The sequence below is a fragment of the Chiloscyllium plagiosum genome, unplaced genomic scaffold (genome assembly GCF_037043375.1).
Source record: "Chiloscyllium plagiosum isolate Xiang-an unplaced genomic scaffold, Cpla_swu_hap1 HiC_scaffold_18, whole genome shotgun sequence".
Classification (NCBI taxonomy): Eukaryota; Metazoa; Chordata; class Chondrichthyes; order Orectolobiformes; family Hemiscylliidae; genus Chiloscyllium; species Chiloscyllium plagiosum.
In genome coordinates, this window is record NW_028270156.1 from 1,979,069 (window position 1) to 1,999,088 (window position 20,020).

At 46.0% G+C, this 20,020-nt stretch overlaps 1 protein-coding gene across 7 annotated transcripts in view; it reads left to right on the forward strand.

The window, feature by feature from the left end:
* LOC122557603 (SH3 and multiple ankyrin repeat domains protein 2-like) overlaps nucleotides 1–20,020 on the forward strand; it is a 1,564,835-nt gene that overhangs the window by 1,402,625 nt on the left and 142,190 nt on the right. For all 7 annotated transcript variants that reach the window (XM_087996234.1, XM_087996235.1, XM_087996236.1 and 4 more), the window contains 2 exons: nucleotides 8,622–8,733; nucleotides 10,299–12,636. In XM_087996234.1, the coding sequence (XP_087852360.1) occupies nucleotides 8,622–8,733; nucleotides 10,299–12,636 (2,450 nt within the window). The remainder of the gene's footprint in view (nucleotides 1–8,621; nucleotides 8,734–10,298; nucleotides 12,637–20,020) is intronic.

The following is a 20,020-nucleotide window of genomic DNA, read 5'->3' on the forward strand; positions in this document are numbered from 1 at the left end:
TTGTTTTGCCAATTATTCTCGATCTGATTGCAATATATAAAATCAAGACAGTCTCTTAACTTTGACAGAAGGTCTTCATGTTCTGTGACAGAAGTTCAGCAAATTGTTTCGGGGAACTAGAACACAGAACAGCACAGTACAGGTCCTTCGTCTTTTGATGTCGTGCCGGCCTTTTATCCGACTAAATGATCAGACTAACCTACATACCTTTCATTGTACTATCTTCCAAGTGCCTATGCAAGAGTCGCTTAAATGTCCCTAATGTTTCTGACTCTACTACCACCGATGGCAGTGCACTCCACACACCCACCAGTCTCTGGGTAAAGAACCTACCTCTGACATCTCCCCTAAACGTTCCTCCAATCAACTTAAAATTATACCCCTCATGATAGCCATTTCTGCCCTGGGAACAAGTCTCTGTCTATCCACTCTCTCTATGCCTGTCATTATCTTGTACACCTCTATAAGTCACCTCTCATCCTTCTTCGTTCCAATGAGAAAAGCTCTTGCTCCCTCAACCTTTCTTCATAAGACATGCCCTCTAGTCCAGCATCCTGGTAAATCTCCTCTGTACCCTCTCTAAAGCTTCCACATCCTTCCTATAATGGGGCGATCAGAACTGGATACAATATTCCAAGTGAGGTCTAACCAGGGCTCTATAGAGCTGCAGCATAACCTGGCGGCTCTTAAACTCAATCCCCCGGCTAATGAAAGCCAACACACCATACAACTTCTTAACAACCCTATCAACTTGGGGGGCAACTTTGAGGGATCTATAGACATGGAACCCAAGACCCCTCTGTCCCTCCATATTGCCAAGAATCCTGCCTTTAACCCTGCATTCTACATTCAAATTCAACCTTCCAAAATGAATCACTTCACACTTTTCCAGGTTGAACTCCATCTGCCACTTCTCAGCCCAGCTTTGCATCCTGTCAATGTCCCGTTACAACTACAACAGCCCTCCACACTATCCACAACTCCACCAATCTTTATGTCAGCAGCAAACTTACTAACACACCCGCTCACTTCTTCATCCACGTCATTTATAAAAATCACAACGAGCAGAGGTCCCAGAACCAATCACTAGTCATCAAGCTCCAGGCTGAATACTTCCCATCTACCACCACCCTCTGTCTTCTATGGGCCTGATGAAGGGCTGTGGCCCGATACATCAATTTTCCTGCTCTTCGGATGCTGCCTGACCTGCTGTGCTGTTCCAGTAACACACTCTCGACTCTGATCTCCAGCATCTGTAGATCTCACTTCCTCCTTCTATGGGCCAGCCAATTCTACATCCAGACAACTAGATTTCCCTGTAACCCATGTCTGCTTACTTTCTGAATGAGCCTACCATGGGGAATCTTATCAAATCTCTTGCTAAAATCCATGTAACCCACATCCACTGCTCTGCCTTAATCAACATGTTTTGTCATATCCTCAAAGAATCCATCAGGTTTGTGACACATGAGCTGCCTCTCACAAAGCCATGCTGACTACCTCTATTCAAATTATGGTTTTCCAATTAATCATAAATCCTGTCTCTCAGAATACTGTCCTTTTAAGGGTGGCACGGTGCCTCACAGCACCAGGGACCCAGCTTCAATTCCCGCCTCAGGCGACTGTCTGTGTGGAGTTTGCACATTCTCCCAGTGTCTCCGTGGGTTTCCTCCGGGTGCTCTGGTTTCCTCCCACAATCCAAAGACATGCAGATTTGATGAATTGGCCATGCTAAGTTACCCACAGTGTTCTGGGCTGTGTAGGTTATGTGCATTAGTCAGGGATAAATATAGAGTAATGGGGAATGGGTTTGGGTGGGATACTCTTTGGAGGGTCAGTGTGGACTTGTTGGGTTGAAGGGCCTGTTTCCACAGTATAGGGACTCTATGATCAATACTTTACCCGCCGGTGACATAAGACTGACTGGTCTGTAATTCCCAAGGTTATCTCTATTCCCTTTCTTGAACAAAGGAATAACATTTTCCACCCTCCAATCATCTGGCACTACTCCAGTGAACAGTGAGGTTGCAAGGATCATCACCAAAAGTGCAGCAATCCCTTTCCTCACTTCCTGTAGCATCCAAGGGTGTATCCCATCTGGCTCAGGGGACTTACCTGTTCTTCTGTTTTCCAAAATTTTCAGCACATTCATCTTCTTAACATCAACCTGTTTGAGCATATCAGCCTGTTTCATGCTGTCCTCAGAAACATCAAGGTCCCTCTCAGTAGTGAATACTGAAGCAAAGTGATCATTAAGGACCTCCCCAACTTCCTCCAACTCCAGGCTTAAATTCCCTCCACTTTCCCGGATAGGCCCTACCCTCAGTCTGGCCATCCTCTTGTTCCTCACATAGGAACACTGTGGGTTTTCCTTAATCCTACCCGCTAAAACTTTCTCATGTCCCTTTCTAGCTTCATTCTTCAGTTCCTTCCTGGATACCTTGTAACCATCTAACATTTATACCAAAAGTTAACCAGCACTGATCTTGACGGCCTTACCTCATGCCAGCCAAGAAATGACCTGTTAATGTCTCTGCCCCATGTCCCATTAGCCAGTCACTCTTTTGAGTTTTAACCTTTCATGTGTCCCTTAAACTTTGAATGCCTTCTGGGTAACCTTGATGTTTTCTTTTCGTGGTTTCAATTACCGTGGTTTTACCATAACACAATCCCCATGATTGCAAACACACATGCTCTGGTCATGCAGCACTTACCCGTCTCCCAGCAGCTTGGAGGATGAATTGAACACCAAATCTCAGCATTGCTGGCTACATTTCTGTTTGCGCAGCTCATTTAGCTGTTGCCTATCTCAGTTAAAGCTGGATTAGTTCTTAAAACTGTCCACAGCTTTCTAACTCCAGATGTAAACTCTCATGTAAGAGGCAGTAAACATTAAAGAGAGATTCTTTTTGAATGTGTCCACCTATTGTGGTGTTTGATATTAATGTTGGGCTGCTATTCTGTCCTCATTCACTGTTCCAGATGAAAACCCAAACATTGCCATGGGTTTCTGTGACAGTGTGAGTAACAGCTCTGAGTTAATCAATGACAACCTATACAGTGTAGGCCCAGGTTCCCCTTTGTCCACACTGTCTTATTTCCTCAAGAAACTCCCAGAATTTGGTCAAAACTGATTTCCCTTTCAGAAAACCATGTTGACTTTGCCTGTTCTTAGTGAGATTTTCTCAGTGTGCCATTCTAACCTCATTATTAATAAACTTCTGCACTTGACGAATATTGAGCTGACTGGCCTGTAGTTACATGTTTCCGCCCCTTTCCTTTCTTGAAAAGAAGAATCATAGTTGTTATTTTCCAATGTCATGGGTCTGCTCCAGAATGTACATTACATCTACCATCTCAGCAGCCAATTGGCGAGTTTTGAGAAGATTTGTATCTCAGGTTGAAGTTTTGGATGTAGGCTTGCCCTCTGAGCTGGAAGGTTCATTTTCAGACGTTTTATCACCATACTAGGTAACATCATCAGTGAGCCTCCAAATGAAGCACCAGTGATGTAGCCCACTTTCTATATATATGTTTGTGTTTCCTTGGGTTGTGATGTCATTTCCTGTGGTGACATCATTTCCTCTGTTGATATCATTTCCTGTTCATTTTACATTTACAAAATACTGTGAAAGAACTGTAACAAACACTACTTGGACAAACAGGCAGAAAACTAGCCACCAGGATACATGAAAATCAACTAGTCACAAAACAACATGACCCTCTCTCACTAGTATCCTTACGTACAGATGAGTTAGGACACCATTTCGACTGGGACAACACATCCACCCTAGGACAAGCCAAACAGAGACACACACGAGAATTCCTAGAAGCATGGCATTCCAACTGGAACTGTATCAACTAACACATTGACTTTGATCCCATTTACCACCCCCTAAGAAAAAGAACAGGAAATGACATCATCAGAGGAAATTATGTCATCACCAGCCCAAGAAACTCAAACATATAAATAGAAAGTGGGCTATAACACCAGTCCTTCATTCAGAGGCTCACTGAAGATGTTACCTATTACGGTGACGAAACATCTGAAAATGAACTTTCCAGCTCAGCGAGCAAACCTACATTCAGCAGCCAATTCTTTGAAGGCATTAAGGTGAAAGAGCCTCCTCCTGAGGTGCCCTGTTTCACAGATACCAGTCTTTAGCCAGTTCAATACACTCCATGTGATATTGAGAAATAGCTGAAGTCAATGAATACTGCTCACTAACGCTCTACAGGTTCCACCAGGATCACTTGGATCCTGACATCTTCATAATATGAGCAGAAACATGGTTAAAAGAGCAGAATTGTGCCAGTGAGGTGAGTGTGACTGCCCTTGATGTCAAGACCACATCTGACTGAGTGTCACATCATCGAGTCCCAGCAAATCTGGAGTCAATGGAAAACGGGAGAAGTTACCCTGGCACAAAGGAAGAGGATTTTGGTAGTTGGAATTCAATCATCTCAGCTCCACCTCAACTCTGCAGGGGTTCCTCAGGATGGTGTCCTTCGCCCAACCCTCTTCAACTGCTTCATCAATGACCTTCCCTCCATCATAATGTGAATGATCATCAATGATTGCACAATGTTCAGCACCATTCATCAGCACTCAAGAAGCTCGACACCATCCAGGATGAAGCAACCCATTTGATTGGTGCCATACTCACAAGCATCCACTTCCTCCCCCACCAACACTCAGTAGCAACAGTATGTACCATCCACAAGATGCACTGCAGAAATTCACCAAAGATCCTCAGGCAGCACCTTAAAAACCCATGGCCGCTTCCATCTAGATGGACAAGGGCAGCAGTTACATGGGAACACCATCATCGGCAGATTTCCTTCCAAGCCATCCTGACTTGGAAATATATCACCGTTCTTTAAAGGTTGCTGGAACAGAATCCTGGAATTCCCACCCAAAGGGCATTGTGGGTCTACCCACAGCACGCGGACTGCAGTGGTTCAAGAAGGCAGCTCACCCCCACCTTCTCAAAGGGGCAACTGGAGGACAATAAATGCTGGGCCCAGCCAGAAAAGACTGCATCCATGAACAAATATTTATTCAGAAAAATCCATCAGGACCAAAGGGCGTGTAAGATTTTAGTTCTGATATTTTTCTCAGTGGCCTTGCCTGGTAATTATCATTGTTTTAGTTCCTCCCTCCCTTTTGCCTCCTGATTCTGAGCTATTTTTGGGATATTGTTTGCACCATGAACAATGAAGACAGGTGCAGAATATATGACCATAAGATGTAACAGCATTAAGTCTGCTCCACCATTGAGTGAGACCATGGCTGATCTAATAATCCTCAACTCCAAGTTCCTGCATTTACCACATAATCCTTGATTCCTTCACTGATTAAAAAGCTGTCTGTCTCAGCCCTGAATATACTAATGAGCCTGCCTTGATAGCAGTCTGTGTGAAAGAATTCCACAGATTCACTATCCTCCAACAGACGAAATTCCTCCTTATTTCTATCTTAAAAAGCCAACACTGTGTTCTGGTCCTAGACTCTCCCACAAGGGAAAATAACCCCTCTACATTTACCCTGTCAGGTCCCCACATTTACCCTGTCAGGTCCCCACATCTACCCTGTCAGGTCCCCACATTACCCTGTCAGGTCTCTACATCTACCCTGGTGGTCCCCACATCTACCCTGTCAGGTCTCTACATCTACCCTGTCAGGTCCCCACATTTACCCTGTCAGGTCTCTACATCTACCCTGTCAGGTCTGCACATTTAACCTGTCAGGTCTCTACATCTACCCTGTCAGGTCTGCACATTTAACCTGTCAGGTCCCCTGAGCATCTTGTATGTTGCAACACGTTTGTCCCTCATTCTTCTAAACTCCAATGAGTATAGACCCAACCTACGCACTCCTCCTCATGAGACAGTCCCTCCATACCCAGAATCTACCTCTGTGCTGTAGCTTTCGGCAGTCTTTCTCCATTTGAATAATACCCAACACCTCATTTCTTTCTACCACAGTGCAAATCCTCACATTTTCCAACATTATGCTCCATTTGCCAAGTTTTGCTCATTACCTGATTTTCTCTGTCCCTCTGCAAACTCTTTGTGTCATCCTGCCTTCTCACCTTGCCACTATTTTTGTGTAATTTGCAAACGTGGTTATAGTACATTCACTTTCCTCATTCAAGTCAGTAATATATCTTGTGAATAATTGTGGCCCCAGCATTGATCCCTATGGCATTCCACAAGTTACAGGTTACCACCCTGTAAATGCCACATTCGAACTCTCTGTCTTCCAATGGTTTGACAATATACCAATGCTAATAGATTACCTCCATGGGCTCTTCTTAAATAACTTAATGTTTCATTCGTTATCAAACACCTTGTGAAAATCCAAATATATTACATTCACTGCTTTCCCACAATCCATTCTGCTTGTTACCTCCTCAAAGAATTCTAGAACATTTGTCAGACATGATTTACCCTTCCTGCAGCTATGCTGTCTCTGCTTCATGCTAAAATGTATTTCTAAATGTTCTGCTATTACACCCTTTCTAATAGACTCTACATTTTCCCAATAACTGGCATTAAGCTAACTGCCTTTTAGTTATCATTTCTGTTGCCGTCTCTTGTTAAAAGTGTTACCTAGGCAGTTTCTAACCCCTGAGACATTTTTCAGAATGTAAGGATGCCAGGGAGATGACCACCAGTGCATCCATTAACCTTGTAACTACATCCCTTAATATCCATACGCTCCAGGTGGTTTAATGGCCGATGGTCCCATTAGTTTCCCTCGCGCAGTTCTCTAGTGATCAATGATCTGGAGGTCACTGTGACGGGTCAGTGACCTGAAGCTTTATGTCCCACCTCACACTTGACCTGACAGTTCCCAGAAAGATACTAGAGCTGACCAGCTGTCACCACCGCCACATTGGGAATGATCGGAGGGGAGTTGTGGGAAGAACTTCCTCTGGAATGACCCTCTGTCTGCTCCAAATATAAACCTCTCCCTCCATCACTGTCGGTCAAAAACATCCCTCTAACCGCCAGTCCCAGGCCAGTGGAGAGCTGGTGTGAGTTCAAACAGTGAGCTGAGCTTCTACAGCATCATTAGAACATAGAACATAGAAGAATACAGCGCAGTACAGGCCCTTCGGCCCTCGATGTTGCGCCGATCCAAGCCCACCTAACCTACACTAGCCCACTATCCTCCATATACCTATCCAATGCCCGCTTAAATGCCCATAATGAGGGAGAGTCCACCACTGCTACTGGAAGGGCATTCCATGAACTCACGACTCGCTGAGTAAAGAATCTACCCCTAAATCTGTCTTATACCTACCCCCCCTTAATTTAAAGCTATGCCCCCTCATAATAGCTGACTCCATACGTGGAAAAAGGTTCTCACTGTCGACCCTATCTAAACCCCTAATCATCTTGTACACCTCTATCAAGTCACCCCTAAACCTTCTTTTCTCCAATGAAAACAGCCCCAAGTGCCTCAGCCTTTCCTCATACGATCTTCCTACCATACCAGGCAACATCCTGGAAAACCTCCTCTGCACCCGTTCAAGTGCCTCCACATCCTTCCTATAGTATGGCGACCAAAACTGCACACAATACTCCAGATGCAGCCGCACCAGAGTCTATTTACCTGGGTGGCAACTTTCAAAGATCTGTGTACATGGACACCAAGATCCCTCTGCTCATCCACACTACCAAGTATCCGACCATTAGCCCAGTACCCCATCTTTTTGTTACTCTTACCAAAGTGAATCACCTCACACTTAGCTACATTGAACTCCATTTGCCACCTTTCTGCCCAGGTCTGCAGCTTATCTATATCCCGCTGTAACCGGCCACATCCTTCCTCACTGTCTACAACTCCTCCGACTTCGTATCATCCGCAAACTTGCTCACCCAACCTTCTAACCCCTCCTCCAGGTCATTTATAAAAATGACAAACAGCAATGGTCCCAAAACAGATCCTTGTGGAACACTGCTAGTAACTGCACTCCAAGATGAACCTTTGCCATCAACTACTACCCTCTGTCTTCTTCCAGCCAGCCAACTCCTAATCCAAACCTCCAACTCACCCTCAATGCCATACCTCCGTATTTGTTGCAGTAGTCTACCATGGGGAACCTTATCAAACGCCTTACTAAAATCCATGTACACCACATCTACCGCTTTCCCCTCGTCCACCTCCTTAGTCACCTTCTCAAAGAATTCAATAAGGTTTGTGAGGCACGACCTGCCCTTCACAAAACCATGCTGACTATCCTTGATCACATTATTCCTATCCAGATGTTCATAAATCCTATCCCTTACAATTCTCTCTAAGATTTTGCCCACAACAGAAGTGAGACTCACCGGCCTATAGTTACTAGGGTTATCCCTACTCCCCTTCTTGAACAAGGGAACCACATTTGCTAGCCTCCAGTCTTCTGGCACTACTCCTGTAGACAACGAGGTCATAAAAATCAAGGCAGTGCAATGTTGCAAGAGGAACATTGCACTGCCTTCACTGCCATCCCTCTGAAAGTAACCTTTTAAAAAAATACTGGAGTATTTCATTTCCCTAGCAGCACGGGTAAGGTAGTGTTCTTCAGCATTGCGATCACTAACCTTGCTTTTTTTTTAATTCTTAGTCAATCTATGACCGTCAGGGTATTGCTGTTATCCCACCGACAGTACCAGGGAGCCACAACAGCCCTTATTTAGAAATACCACGAGGAACAATGCGAAGGCAGAAATCCATAGGTAATGTGGTGATATTTTGCTGTTAGTGTTAAGCTAAGCAAGATATTTTGCTTGTAGTTTATTCATCGAATTGATTCATGATGTGCATGTGAGCATACAGAGCGATACTTCATACAGTTATACAGGATCTATCAAAGAATCTTTCCTTTTCACTAAGTCACTTTCCCGGGAGGAAGCCTTTCCTACCCTGTGTATGTGTTGAGAATGCACTTTGCTGTGATTGGACGAGTTTAGTTTAATTCTGTGTTCATTTTCAACGAGTGTGATTGCCAGAAATCAGTCAATGAATCCTTTTGTGGAAATCAAATCCATATCTGAAATAGATATTAATTTATATATTTCTGCAACAAACTTTAAAGGTACTCTTTATGAGAGTTAATTCATAAAGCTTTTCACTCCCTTAATTCCAGTTTATGTTAAAATTGTTTGAACTTTGAGCATTAAAGCACATGGGAGAAAATCCCATTAACATGTGTTCTTGTACGAATGCTGAGCAGTTTAAAATCAACTCCCCTCACCAATACCCTCCCACCCCGGTATCCGAATGAATTGGTAATCCATGAAAAATACATGGGCTAATGTATCCTTTACGATTCCAGAGAGAGAGAACACTGATCGGAACACATTAAACATCTGTGTCATATTATCACTCACTAATTTCTACCTGATAATGGTAGCAGCTGCAGCCCATGACACAGGGAAATGTACATGTTTCTTTCAATTTATTTGTCTCACAAAAATAGTGTCTGGTGCACGTTACATGTTCAGGAATGAATCGTGAAAATCATTTTTTTCTAAATTACTTCAACCTGGAACTTTTTCAGATCCATCGCCATGACCTTCCTTGTCATTACTGTTTCATATTGAGAACACACCAATCCAAAAGACCAACTTGGAGCAGGAGGAGGCCATTCTGCCCATCAAGCCTTCTCCATCTTTCAGTAAGATCATGGCTGACCTGTTTGTGTTCCCAATTCCATTTTCTTATCTACCTCTGAGAGCGCTTGATACCCTGTCTGACCAGAATCTATCTACCTGCCACGTTAAAATATTCAATGATGCCCCACCTCCCACCTTCTGAGCAGGACAGAGAGTTCCAATGATACAGAATCCTTGAAGTGAAAAGAATCTTCTCATATCTGCCCTGAAAGGATGATCCCTCATTTTAAGCAGAGCCACCTAGTTCTGGACTGACCCACAAGGGGAAACATCCTTATTCATATCCACCTTGTCAAGACCATCCAGGATCTGATACACTTCCATCAAGTCACCCCTCACTCTTTAAGTCTATCCAACCCTTCCTGGTAAAGTAACCCATCCATTCCAAATACATACAACCCATTGAGCTTACAAAAACAGGAAACGCTGAGGAATAAATGGATAGAAAGTGATGCCAGTTTTTATACTCAAATTCTCAATATTTCTGAGAGTCTCATCCCTGTTGGATTGGATCACAAGAATTACTATAAAATAGCCTGGTGCTTCTTTGCTGAAAAACAGTATTTCCATGTTATGTAATTGTTTATCAAGTTGATCTTTAGTTAGGGTTTTCTGTTTTGTTGCAGGTATGTTGGAAGAAGAGAAACAATTTTTGGCTCCCCCTTTACTAAAGTTTACCAGGAGTTTGTCGATGCCAGATACCGCTGAGGATATTCCCCCTCCCCCATCGGTCTCCCCTCCTTCACCCCCTTACAGTGCACCGAAACCTTCTGCCCCTCGGGGTTACGGTACAATACGGCCAAGTTCGAATCATAATTCAGTGCTGAGAGGTCACAATTCCAACCGGCCAGAAAGCACAGGTGCAATCGGCACTGACCGACAGAAGAAAGCCATGTACCACAGGCAGGATTCGCAGCAGTATTCCTTGGATTCGGAAGATCAGTACAAGCCCAATGCTTCTTCACACCAGACCTTGAGAAACAGGAGGAGTAACATGCCAGAGAACCCTTACTCTGATGTGGGGGCCACAGCCAACAAAGCTGTCTATGTCCCTGCCAAACCAGCCAGGAGGAAGGGCCAGCTGGTGAAGCAGTCAAAGGTCGAAGACAGCCCAGAGAAAACCTGCTCCATCCCCATCCCCACCATCATCGTCAAAGAGCCCTCCACCAGCAGCAGTGGCAAGAGCAGCCAAGGCAGCAGCATGGAAATCGATAGCCAGGCCTCAGACCACCAAGGCCACCTTCGGCCTGATGATGGGATCTGTAACCCGTTCGCTGCCGCCATTGCTGGGGCAGTGAAAGACCGGGAGAAGAGGATCGAGGCCAAACGCCATTCACCGGCCTTTCTCTCCACTGACCTGGGGGATGAAGAGGCTGGCCTCTTACCCAGCTCCTGCCTCAGGCAGTCCAAGTCCATCGATGAAGGGATGTTTAGTAATGAAGAGCGTTATGGTCACCTCATGATCCCATCATCAAAAGCTAGTCCCAATTCCAGCACGACAGAGCCAAGCAATCCAAGAGTTCACGGCAGCTCCCGAATACTCAATGTTGCTTCCAAAAAGGAAGAGATTGAGTGTAATGCGGTGACTACAAAAGGTTACAGTGCGCCAAACATTCCCAATGCTAACAGTAACTACATCCATCCTGTCACTGGTAAAAAATTGGACTCCAACACCCCTCTGGCCTTAGCAATGGCTGCAAGAGATCGGACCGTGAAAGAGCAGCCCCAACAAATCACCAGCAAAGTGGAACCCAGCAAGAGTGAGATCTCCAAACCACTCTACATTGACACCAAGCTGAGATCCAACATGGAGAGCTCAGCTTCTGGCTCTCGCTCCACCAAACTGAGCCAGTCCTCCACCAATCTGAGGAAAGAACTCAACCCCAAAACTGAAGCAGATGGCGGGAAAGAAGAGAAGAAGAAAGTCCCACTGATGGACGGGCTGGACAGTGCTGAGCACAAGGCACCGGGACTGCTCATGGTGCACACGGAGCTTGGTGCCAAACCAGAAGAGACTGGCAAAGGGGGAAATAAAGACAATTCTTCAGCAACTATCACCCCGGAGCAGCGGAAAGAGACGGAAACCTCTAAAGAACCCACCAAGACTGTCCTCACTGTCGGTTCGGTTGATGATTCTGGAGTTTTACCGTTCCGTATCCCACCCCCTCCACTTGCCTCAGTTGATGTGGATGAAGAGTTCTTCTTTTCCGAACCCTTACCTCCACCGCTGGAGTTTGCAAACAGTTTTGAGAGCTCTGAGGATCCCCCAGCTGTGCCGTCTCTCTCTGACATGCTCAAACACAACAAAAACAGCTCTTGTGTCCCTTCACCATCACACCAGAGCAATACCACCTCAGGGCATCCAGCTGCGATCAAACCCATCGCTCAGTCTGATTCCTTGCCCACAGGCTTTGTCCCACCACGGGAGCCTTGTAACAGTGTGGCTGATTCCGGGATCGGGGAGATGGACAGCCGCAGCAATAGTGACCATCACCTGGAAACGACCAGCACAATTTCCACTGTCTCTAGTATCTCCACCCTGTCCTCAGAGGCTGGTGAGAACATGGACACCTTCACTGTCTATGCAGATGGGCAGACCTTCACTATCGATAAGCCTCCAGTTCCTCCCAAGCCCAAAGTGAAGCCCATCATCAACAAAAATAATGCAATTTACAAAGACGCTTTGATAGAAGAAACCATGGATGGGTTATTCATGCCACCACCTGCACCCCCTCCCCCTCCCAGTGGCATCCCACCTGAAACCCTCAAATCCCCGCAGCAGAGGAGCTCAAAGCTCTGGGGTGATGGAGCAGAGCCGAAGGTCCCCGCTGTCACCGATGCAAAGGCAAATGTCATTAGTGAATTGAATTCAATACTGCAGCAAATGAACAAGGAAAAGGTGCCCAAACCAACTGAGGCCTTGGAATCTCCTTCAGGAACAAGAGGAGCAGTTTTTGGAGCAAGGTAATAGCTCAGGATCTCGACTGTGGAATGCACAATTGATTTGAATTGGGGAAATTCGAGTTTTGACACACGATGCAATCAGTTATGTTTCTTAAGGGCAAATGAACATAGTTGTAGATTTCAAGCTTTATCGAGCTTTAAAGCAGAGTGGGATTAATGGATTTAAAATGGAGGAATAATGGGGTATTCAGTGGAACTAGCTGGAGCTGATGTTATATTCACCAGGACGATCATAATCTTTATTTAAAACTGGCTGGGCCCCTGTTCACATCACTGAGTAGAGTTTGATGCAAGCATCAACGTTGCTAAATTGGGAAGGAGCCTTTCCCCATCAACTGCAAATTGCTGTGATCCAACTGGCCATTCGGCCTGCCTAGTTGATACTGGTGTTTCTGCTCACTGCTTGCCAGCCTCCCTAACTCTAATAACATTTCCTCGGTTCCTAGTTTCCTCATGTGGTGTCTACATCGCCTCAAATTGAGTTCACCTCAATTATTCCACATGGAAGGAGCTGTTTCTGGATTTGACTAATTTCCAATGTAGACTCGCAGTGGTCAGTCCTCCCCACTGACAATATGAGATTGAAGATTTCCTTCTAAAATCAGTTCAATCAACAGTCAATTTTAGCTGATGGTGTCACAGCAAATTTGTTATAACTTGCTAATGGAAAGGTCGAAGCAACATCGATTCCATTTCACAGACTAAAACCTTTAATGACCTCAGTTTTCAATGAGGTTAAAGCATTTCTCAGTCACAACAAAATCCTGTTTATTGAGAGGATGGCTGAACCAGTGAATAATCCAACAATAAGGAAACATTTAAAGTTTGTCGAAAGTAGTTTCACTTGATGCAGTTGTCTCTGTAATTACAGGCAATTTATCTGAATCCCTGAAGCTCAGATTGCTGATTGCAGATAGTATTTTATTCATCGTAGTTTAACATATGTGTCAAGAATATTCCAGCCAATCTTGGTGATTGAGATGAATTTTGTGCCAATTATCACAGGAGTTTGACAGTATCTGTGAGAATTAACAGGCATATATTTGTCCAAGCCTGTTTTTCCCATTGAGCTGATGTTCCTGCCTTGCTGTTAATTGAGGAGGCTTTATTCTTCCTGAGCGTGGTCAGTAATGTCCTGCAGCTAATACGGCAGCTACCTTTCCAGTAAGGCTGAACTACCTGAATGGAGAAAGTGAGGACTGCAGATGCTGGAGATCAGAGCTGAAAAATGTGTTGCTGGAAAAGCGCAGCAGGTCAGGCAGCATCCAAGGATGCCCGAAACGTCGATTTTCCTGCTCCTTGGATCATGCCTGACCTGCTGCGCTTTTCCAACAACACATTTTTTCAGCTCTGAACTACCTGAATGACCTTCTCCTGTTTACAAACTGTGTGAGCAGTGTGTCAGATTGGGGAATGGAGCACATAGTCACACAGATCCAGTGTGTGAGTGAGTGAACTCATTCAGTGTGTGCTGTGCTGGGTGAGATGGCACAGCCTGCTGCTGGTGAAGTACACATCGACAGTTAGCTCAGATACCCTTTGATATGAAAGAAGGGGAGAATTAGTCCAATCTTCCAGCCCTGCCAATGCCCTAAATTGGAAGCAGAGCAAATTCAGCCAATCACCTCACTTCATGGAAACCTGTCACAAAGCTTTTCCATTCACCTTCCGAATCTTGAGAAAAGGCTTTCCTCCATTCCTGTACACGCGAATAAAACAACACCTTGTCATAGGGGCATGTTCCAGAGGGAGCACGACATTTTTATAATCAGTTGTGAAGAGGACATGAGCCTACAAAGGGGTACAGAGGTGAGGTGACCGGACGAAGATCTGACCAATGTAGTACAATATGGGAAAGTGTGAATTTGTCCACTTTGACAGAAATGGTGCACAGTTGCAAAGCTCTGAGATACAGAGGGATCTGGGTACCATGCTCCAGGAATCACAAAAGGTCACTGTACAAGTAATGAGGATATCGAACAGAATGTGATGGTTTATTGCGAGGGGAAGTCACTGCAGGGGTAGGGAGGTTATGCTTCAGTTATACAGGGCACTGGTGAGATTGCAGTTGGGGCACTGTATACAATATTGGCCACCGGCTTACAGAAGGATGTTAATGTTTTGCAAGCAGGGTATGTGGAACAATCCATCTTCCGCAACCACACTGGCCCCACCCCCCATCTTTTTCTTCGCTACATTGATGACTGTATCGGCGCCGCCTCGTGCTCCCACGAGGAGGTTGAACAGTTCATCCACTTCACCAACACCTTCCACCCCGACCTCAAATTCACCTGGACAGTCTCAGATTCCTCCCTCCCCTTCCTCGACCTTTCTATTTCTATCTCAGACGACCGAATCAACACGGACATCTACTACAAACCAACCGACTCCCACAGCTACCTGGACTACATCTCCTCCCATCCTGCCCCCTGTAAAAACGCCATCCCATTCTCCCAATTCCTTCGACTCCGCCGCATCTGCTCCCAGGAGGACCAGTTCCAAAAACGCACATCCCAGATGGCCTCCTTCTTCAAGGACCGCAATTTCCCCCCCGACGTGGTCGACGGTGCCCTCCACCGCATCTCCTCCACTTCCCGCTCCTCCGCCCTTGAGCCCCGCCCCTCCAACCGCCACCAGGACAGAACCCCACTGGTCCTCATCTACCACCCCACCAATCTCCATGTACAGCGCATCATCCGCCGTCACTTCCGCTACCTCCAAACAGACCCCAGCACCAAGGATATATTTCCCTCCCCTCCCCTATCAGCTTTCCGTAGAGACCACTCCCTCCGCGACTCCCTTGTCAGATCCACACCCCCCACCGACCCAACCACCACTCCCGGCACCTTCCCTTGCAACCGCAGGAGGTGCAACACTTGCGCCCACACCTCCCCCCTCACTTCTCTCCAAGGCCCCAAAGGAAACTTCCATATCCGCCACAGATTCACCTGCACCTCCACCCACATCATCTACTGCATCCGCTGCAGCCGGTGTGGCCTCCTCTATATTGGGGAGACAGGCCGCCTACTTGCGGAGCGATTCAGAGAGCACCTCTGGGCCACCCGGACGAACCAACCCAACCAACCTGTGGCACAGCATTTCAACTCCCCCTCCCACTCCACCGAGGATATGCAGGTCATTGGACTCATCCACCGCCAAACCACAACAACCCGACGGTCGGAGGAGGAGCATCTTATCTTCCGACTGGGAACCCTCCAACCACAGGGGATGAACTTGGACTTCACCAGTTTCTTCATCCCCCCTCCCCCCACCTTGTCTCAGCCGGATCCTTCCAGCCCGACACCGCCTTCCTGACCTGCAGTCTTCTTCTTGACCTCTCCGCCTCCATCCTACTCCGACCTATCACCCTCACCTTGACCTCTTTCCACCTATCACATTTCCAACTCCCCTCCTCCAAGTCCCTCCTCCCTACCTTTTATCTTCTCCTGCTGAACACTCTCTGCTCATTCCTGAAGAAGGGCCTGTGCCCGAAACGTCGAATCTCCTGTTCCCTGGATGCTGCCTGACCTGCTGTGCTGTTCCAGCAATAAAGTTTCAACAACATCATCAGTGAGCCTCCAGTGAAACACTGGGGTTTTGTCCCGCTTTCTATTTATGTGTCTTGGTTTCTCAGGGTGCGTAATATCATTTCCAGTTCTTTTTCTCAGAGGGTGGTCAATGGGATCCAAATCAATGTGTTTATTGATGGCGTTCTGGTTAGAATGCCATGCTTCTATGAATTCCCGAGTGTGTCTCTGTTTAGCCTGGCCTAGGATGGATGTGTTGTCCCAGTCGAAGTGGTCATAGAGTCATAGACATGGACAGCATGGAAACAGACTCTTCAGTCCAACCCGTCCATGCCGACCAGATACCCCAACCCAATCTAGTCCCATCTGCCAGCACCCGGCCCATATCCCTCCAAACCCTTCCTATTCACATACCCATCCAAATGCCTTTTAAATGTTACAAATGTACCAGCCTCCACCACATCCTCTGGCAGCTCATTCCATACGCGTACCACCCTCTGTGTGAAAAAGTTGCCCCTTAGGTCTCTTTTATATCTTTCCCCTCTCACCCTAAACCTATGCCCTCTAGTTCTAGACTCCCCGACCCCAGGGAAAAGACTTTGTCTATTTACCCTATCCATGCCCCTCATAATTTTGTAAACCTCTATAAGGTCACCCCTCAGCCTCCGACGCTCCAGGGAAACCAGCCCCAGCCTGTTCAGCCTCTCCCTGTAGCTCAGATCCTCCAACCCTGGCAACATCCTTGTAAATCTTTTCTGAACCCTTTCAAGTTTCACAACATCTTTCCGATAGGAAGGAGACCAGAATTGCACGCAATATTCCAACAGTGGCCTAACCAATGTCCTGTACAGCCGCAACATGACCTCCCAACTCCTGTACTCAATACTCTGACCAATAAAGGAAAGCATACCAAACACGCCTTCACTATCCTATCTACCTGTGACTCCACTTTCAAGGAGCTATGAACCTGCACTCCAAGGTCTCTTTCTTCAGCAATACTCCCTAGGATCTTACCATTAAGTGTATAAGTCTTGCTAAGATTTGCTTTCCCAAAATGCAGCACCTCGCATTTATCTGAATTAAACACCATCTGCCACTTCTCAGCCCATTGGCCCATCTGGTCCAGATCCTGTTGTAATCTGAGGTAACCTTCTTCGCTGTCCACTACACCTCCAATTTTGGTGTCATCTGCAAACTTACTAACTGTACCTCTTATGCTCGCATCCAAATCATTTATGTAAATGACAAAACGTAGAGGGCCCAGCACCGATCCTTGTGGCACTCCACTGGTCACAGACCTCCAGTCTGAAAACCAACCCTCCACCACCACCTCTATCTTCTACCTTTGAGCCAGTTCTGTATCCAAATGGCTAGTTCTCCCTTTATTCCATGAGATCTAACCTTGCTAATCAGTCTCCCATGTCGAACGCATTACTGAAGTCCATTTAGATCACATCTACTGCTCTGCCCTCATCAATCCTCTTTGTTACTTCTTCAAAAAACTCAATCAAGTTTGTGAGACATGATTTCTCATGCACAAAGCCATGTTGACTATCCCTAATCAGTCCTTGCCTTTCCAAATACATGTACATCCTGTCCCTCAGGATTCCCTCCAACAACATGCCCACCACCGATGTCAGGCTCACTAGTCTATAGTTCCCTGGCTTGTCCTTACCACCCTTCTTAAACTGTGGCACCACATTTGCCAACCTCCAGTCTTCCGGCATCTCACCTGTGACTATCGATGATACAAATATCTCAGCAAGAGGCCCAGCAATCACTTCTCGAGCTTCCCACAGAGTTCTCGGGTACACCTGATCAGGTCCTGGGGATTTATCCACCTTTACCCATTTCAAGACATCCAGCACTTCCTCCTCTGTAATATGGACATCATCTGGGTGTAAGGATACTAGTGAGAGAGGGTAATGTGTTTTGGTGGCTAGTTGGTGTTCGTGTATCCTGGTGGCAAGGTTTGTGGCCAGTCTGTCCGATGTATTGTTTGTTACAATTCTTGCATGGTATTTTGTAAACAACATTAGTTTTGCTGGTTTTTTGTGTAGGTTCATTAGCTGCTGTTTTAGTGTGTTGGTGGGTTTGTGGGCTACCATTATGCTAAGGGGTCTGAGTAGTCTGTCAGTCATTTCAGAGATGTCTTTGATTTATGGTAATGAGGCTAAGGTTTCTGGGCATGTTGTGTCTACTTGTTGGGGTTTGTTGTTTATTGGGCGGCATGGTGGCACAGTGGTTAGCACTGCTGCCTCACAGCGCCAGAGACCTGGGTTCAGTTCCTGCCTCAGGCGACTGACTGTGTGGAGTTTGCATGTTCTCCCCGTGTCTGTGTGGGTTTCCTCCAGGTGCTCCGGTTTCTTCCCACAGTCCAAAGATGTGCAGGGTCAGGTGAATTGGCCATGCTAAATTGCCCGTAGTGTTAGGTAAGGGGTAAATGTAGGGGTATGGGTGGGTTGCGCTTCGGCGGGTCGGTGTGGACTTGTTGGGCCAACGGGCCTGTTTCCACACTGTAATCTAATCTAATCTAAAAAATCAACAGACCATGTTATTGGGTACACGTTCTTCTTGAATACACTGTCTAGGTATTTGTCTTCTGCTCTTCATAGTTCCTGGGTGCTGCATTGTGTTGTGGCCCATTGAAATAATGTCCTGATGCAGCTCTGTTAATGGGTGTCAAACCAGGATCTCCAGGAAAGCATTGCACACAGACCAGATACTGAACTACAGGAGCCATCATCCCAACACCCACAAACGGAGCTGCAGCAGGGCATTATTTAAATGGGCACAACACACTGCAACACCCAGGAACTATGAGCAGCAGAAGACAAATACCTAGACAGCGTATTCAAGAAGAACCTGTGCCCAAAAAACACAGTCCGCCAATTCCTAAACAACTAATCTAAACAAGCAGACAAAACACGTCCAAAAGCCCTAGCCACTCTCCCCTACATCAAAGACATCTTGGAAATGACTGCCAGACTACTCAGACCCCTTGGCATCATGATAGGCCACAAAACCCCCAACACACTAAAACAGCAGTTAATGAACTTGAAAGACCCTATACAGACAACAAGTAAAGCTAATGTCATTTACAAAACCGTGCAAGGACTGTAACAAACACTACATTAGACAAACAGGCAGAAAACTAGCCACCAGGATACGTGAACATCAACTAGCCACAAAAAGACATGACTCTCTCTCACTACTATCCTCACATAGGGATGAGGAAGGACACCACTTCGACTGGGACAACGCATCCATCCTAGGACAAGCCAAACAGAGACATGCACGATAATTCCTAGAAGCATGGCATTCCAACCGGAACTCTATCAACAAAGACATTGATTTGCACTTCATTTAGCCTCCTCTGAGAAAAAGAACTGCAAATGACATCACCAACCCAAGGAAACCTTAACACACAAATAAAAAGCGGGCCATACCACCAGGGCTTCATCCGGAGGCTCACTGAAGATGTTACCTAGTATGGTGATGAAACATCTGAAAACGAACCTTCCAGCTCAGTGAGCAAACTAACATCCAGAAAGTAGTTTTCTTTGCACTTTTCCCAATGTTTCCTCCCTCAATATACCTCACCTAGTCAGCTACATGATTGGTCAGTTATGGATCATTGACTAGTTTGAGATCTTGCTGAGCGTATTCTTCCAGTTGTCATACTCAGATTCTCGCAGAGAGATCCAGAACAGAGAGAGGCCATTCAACTCATCATTCCCATGCATCTCTGTGACCAAGTTGTCCAATTGTTCTCAATTCCCTGTTCTTGTCTACTACTCTGTAATTGCCCTCCGTTCTACTATATCTAAATCTCTGTTGAATATCACAATTAAATC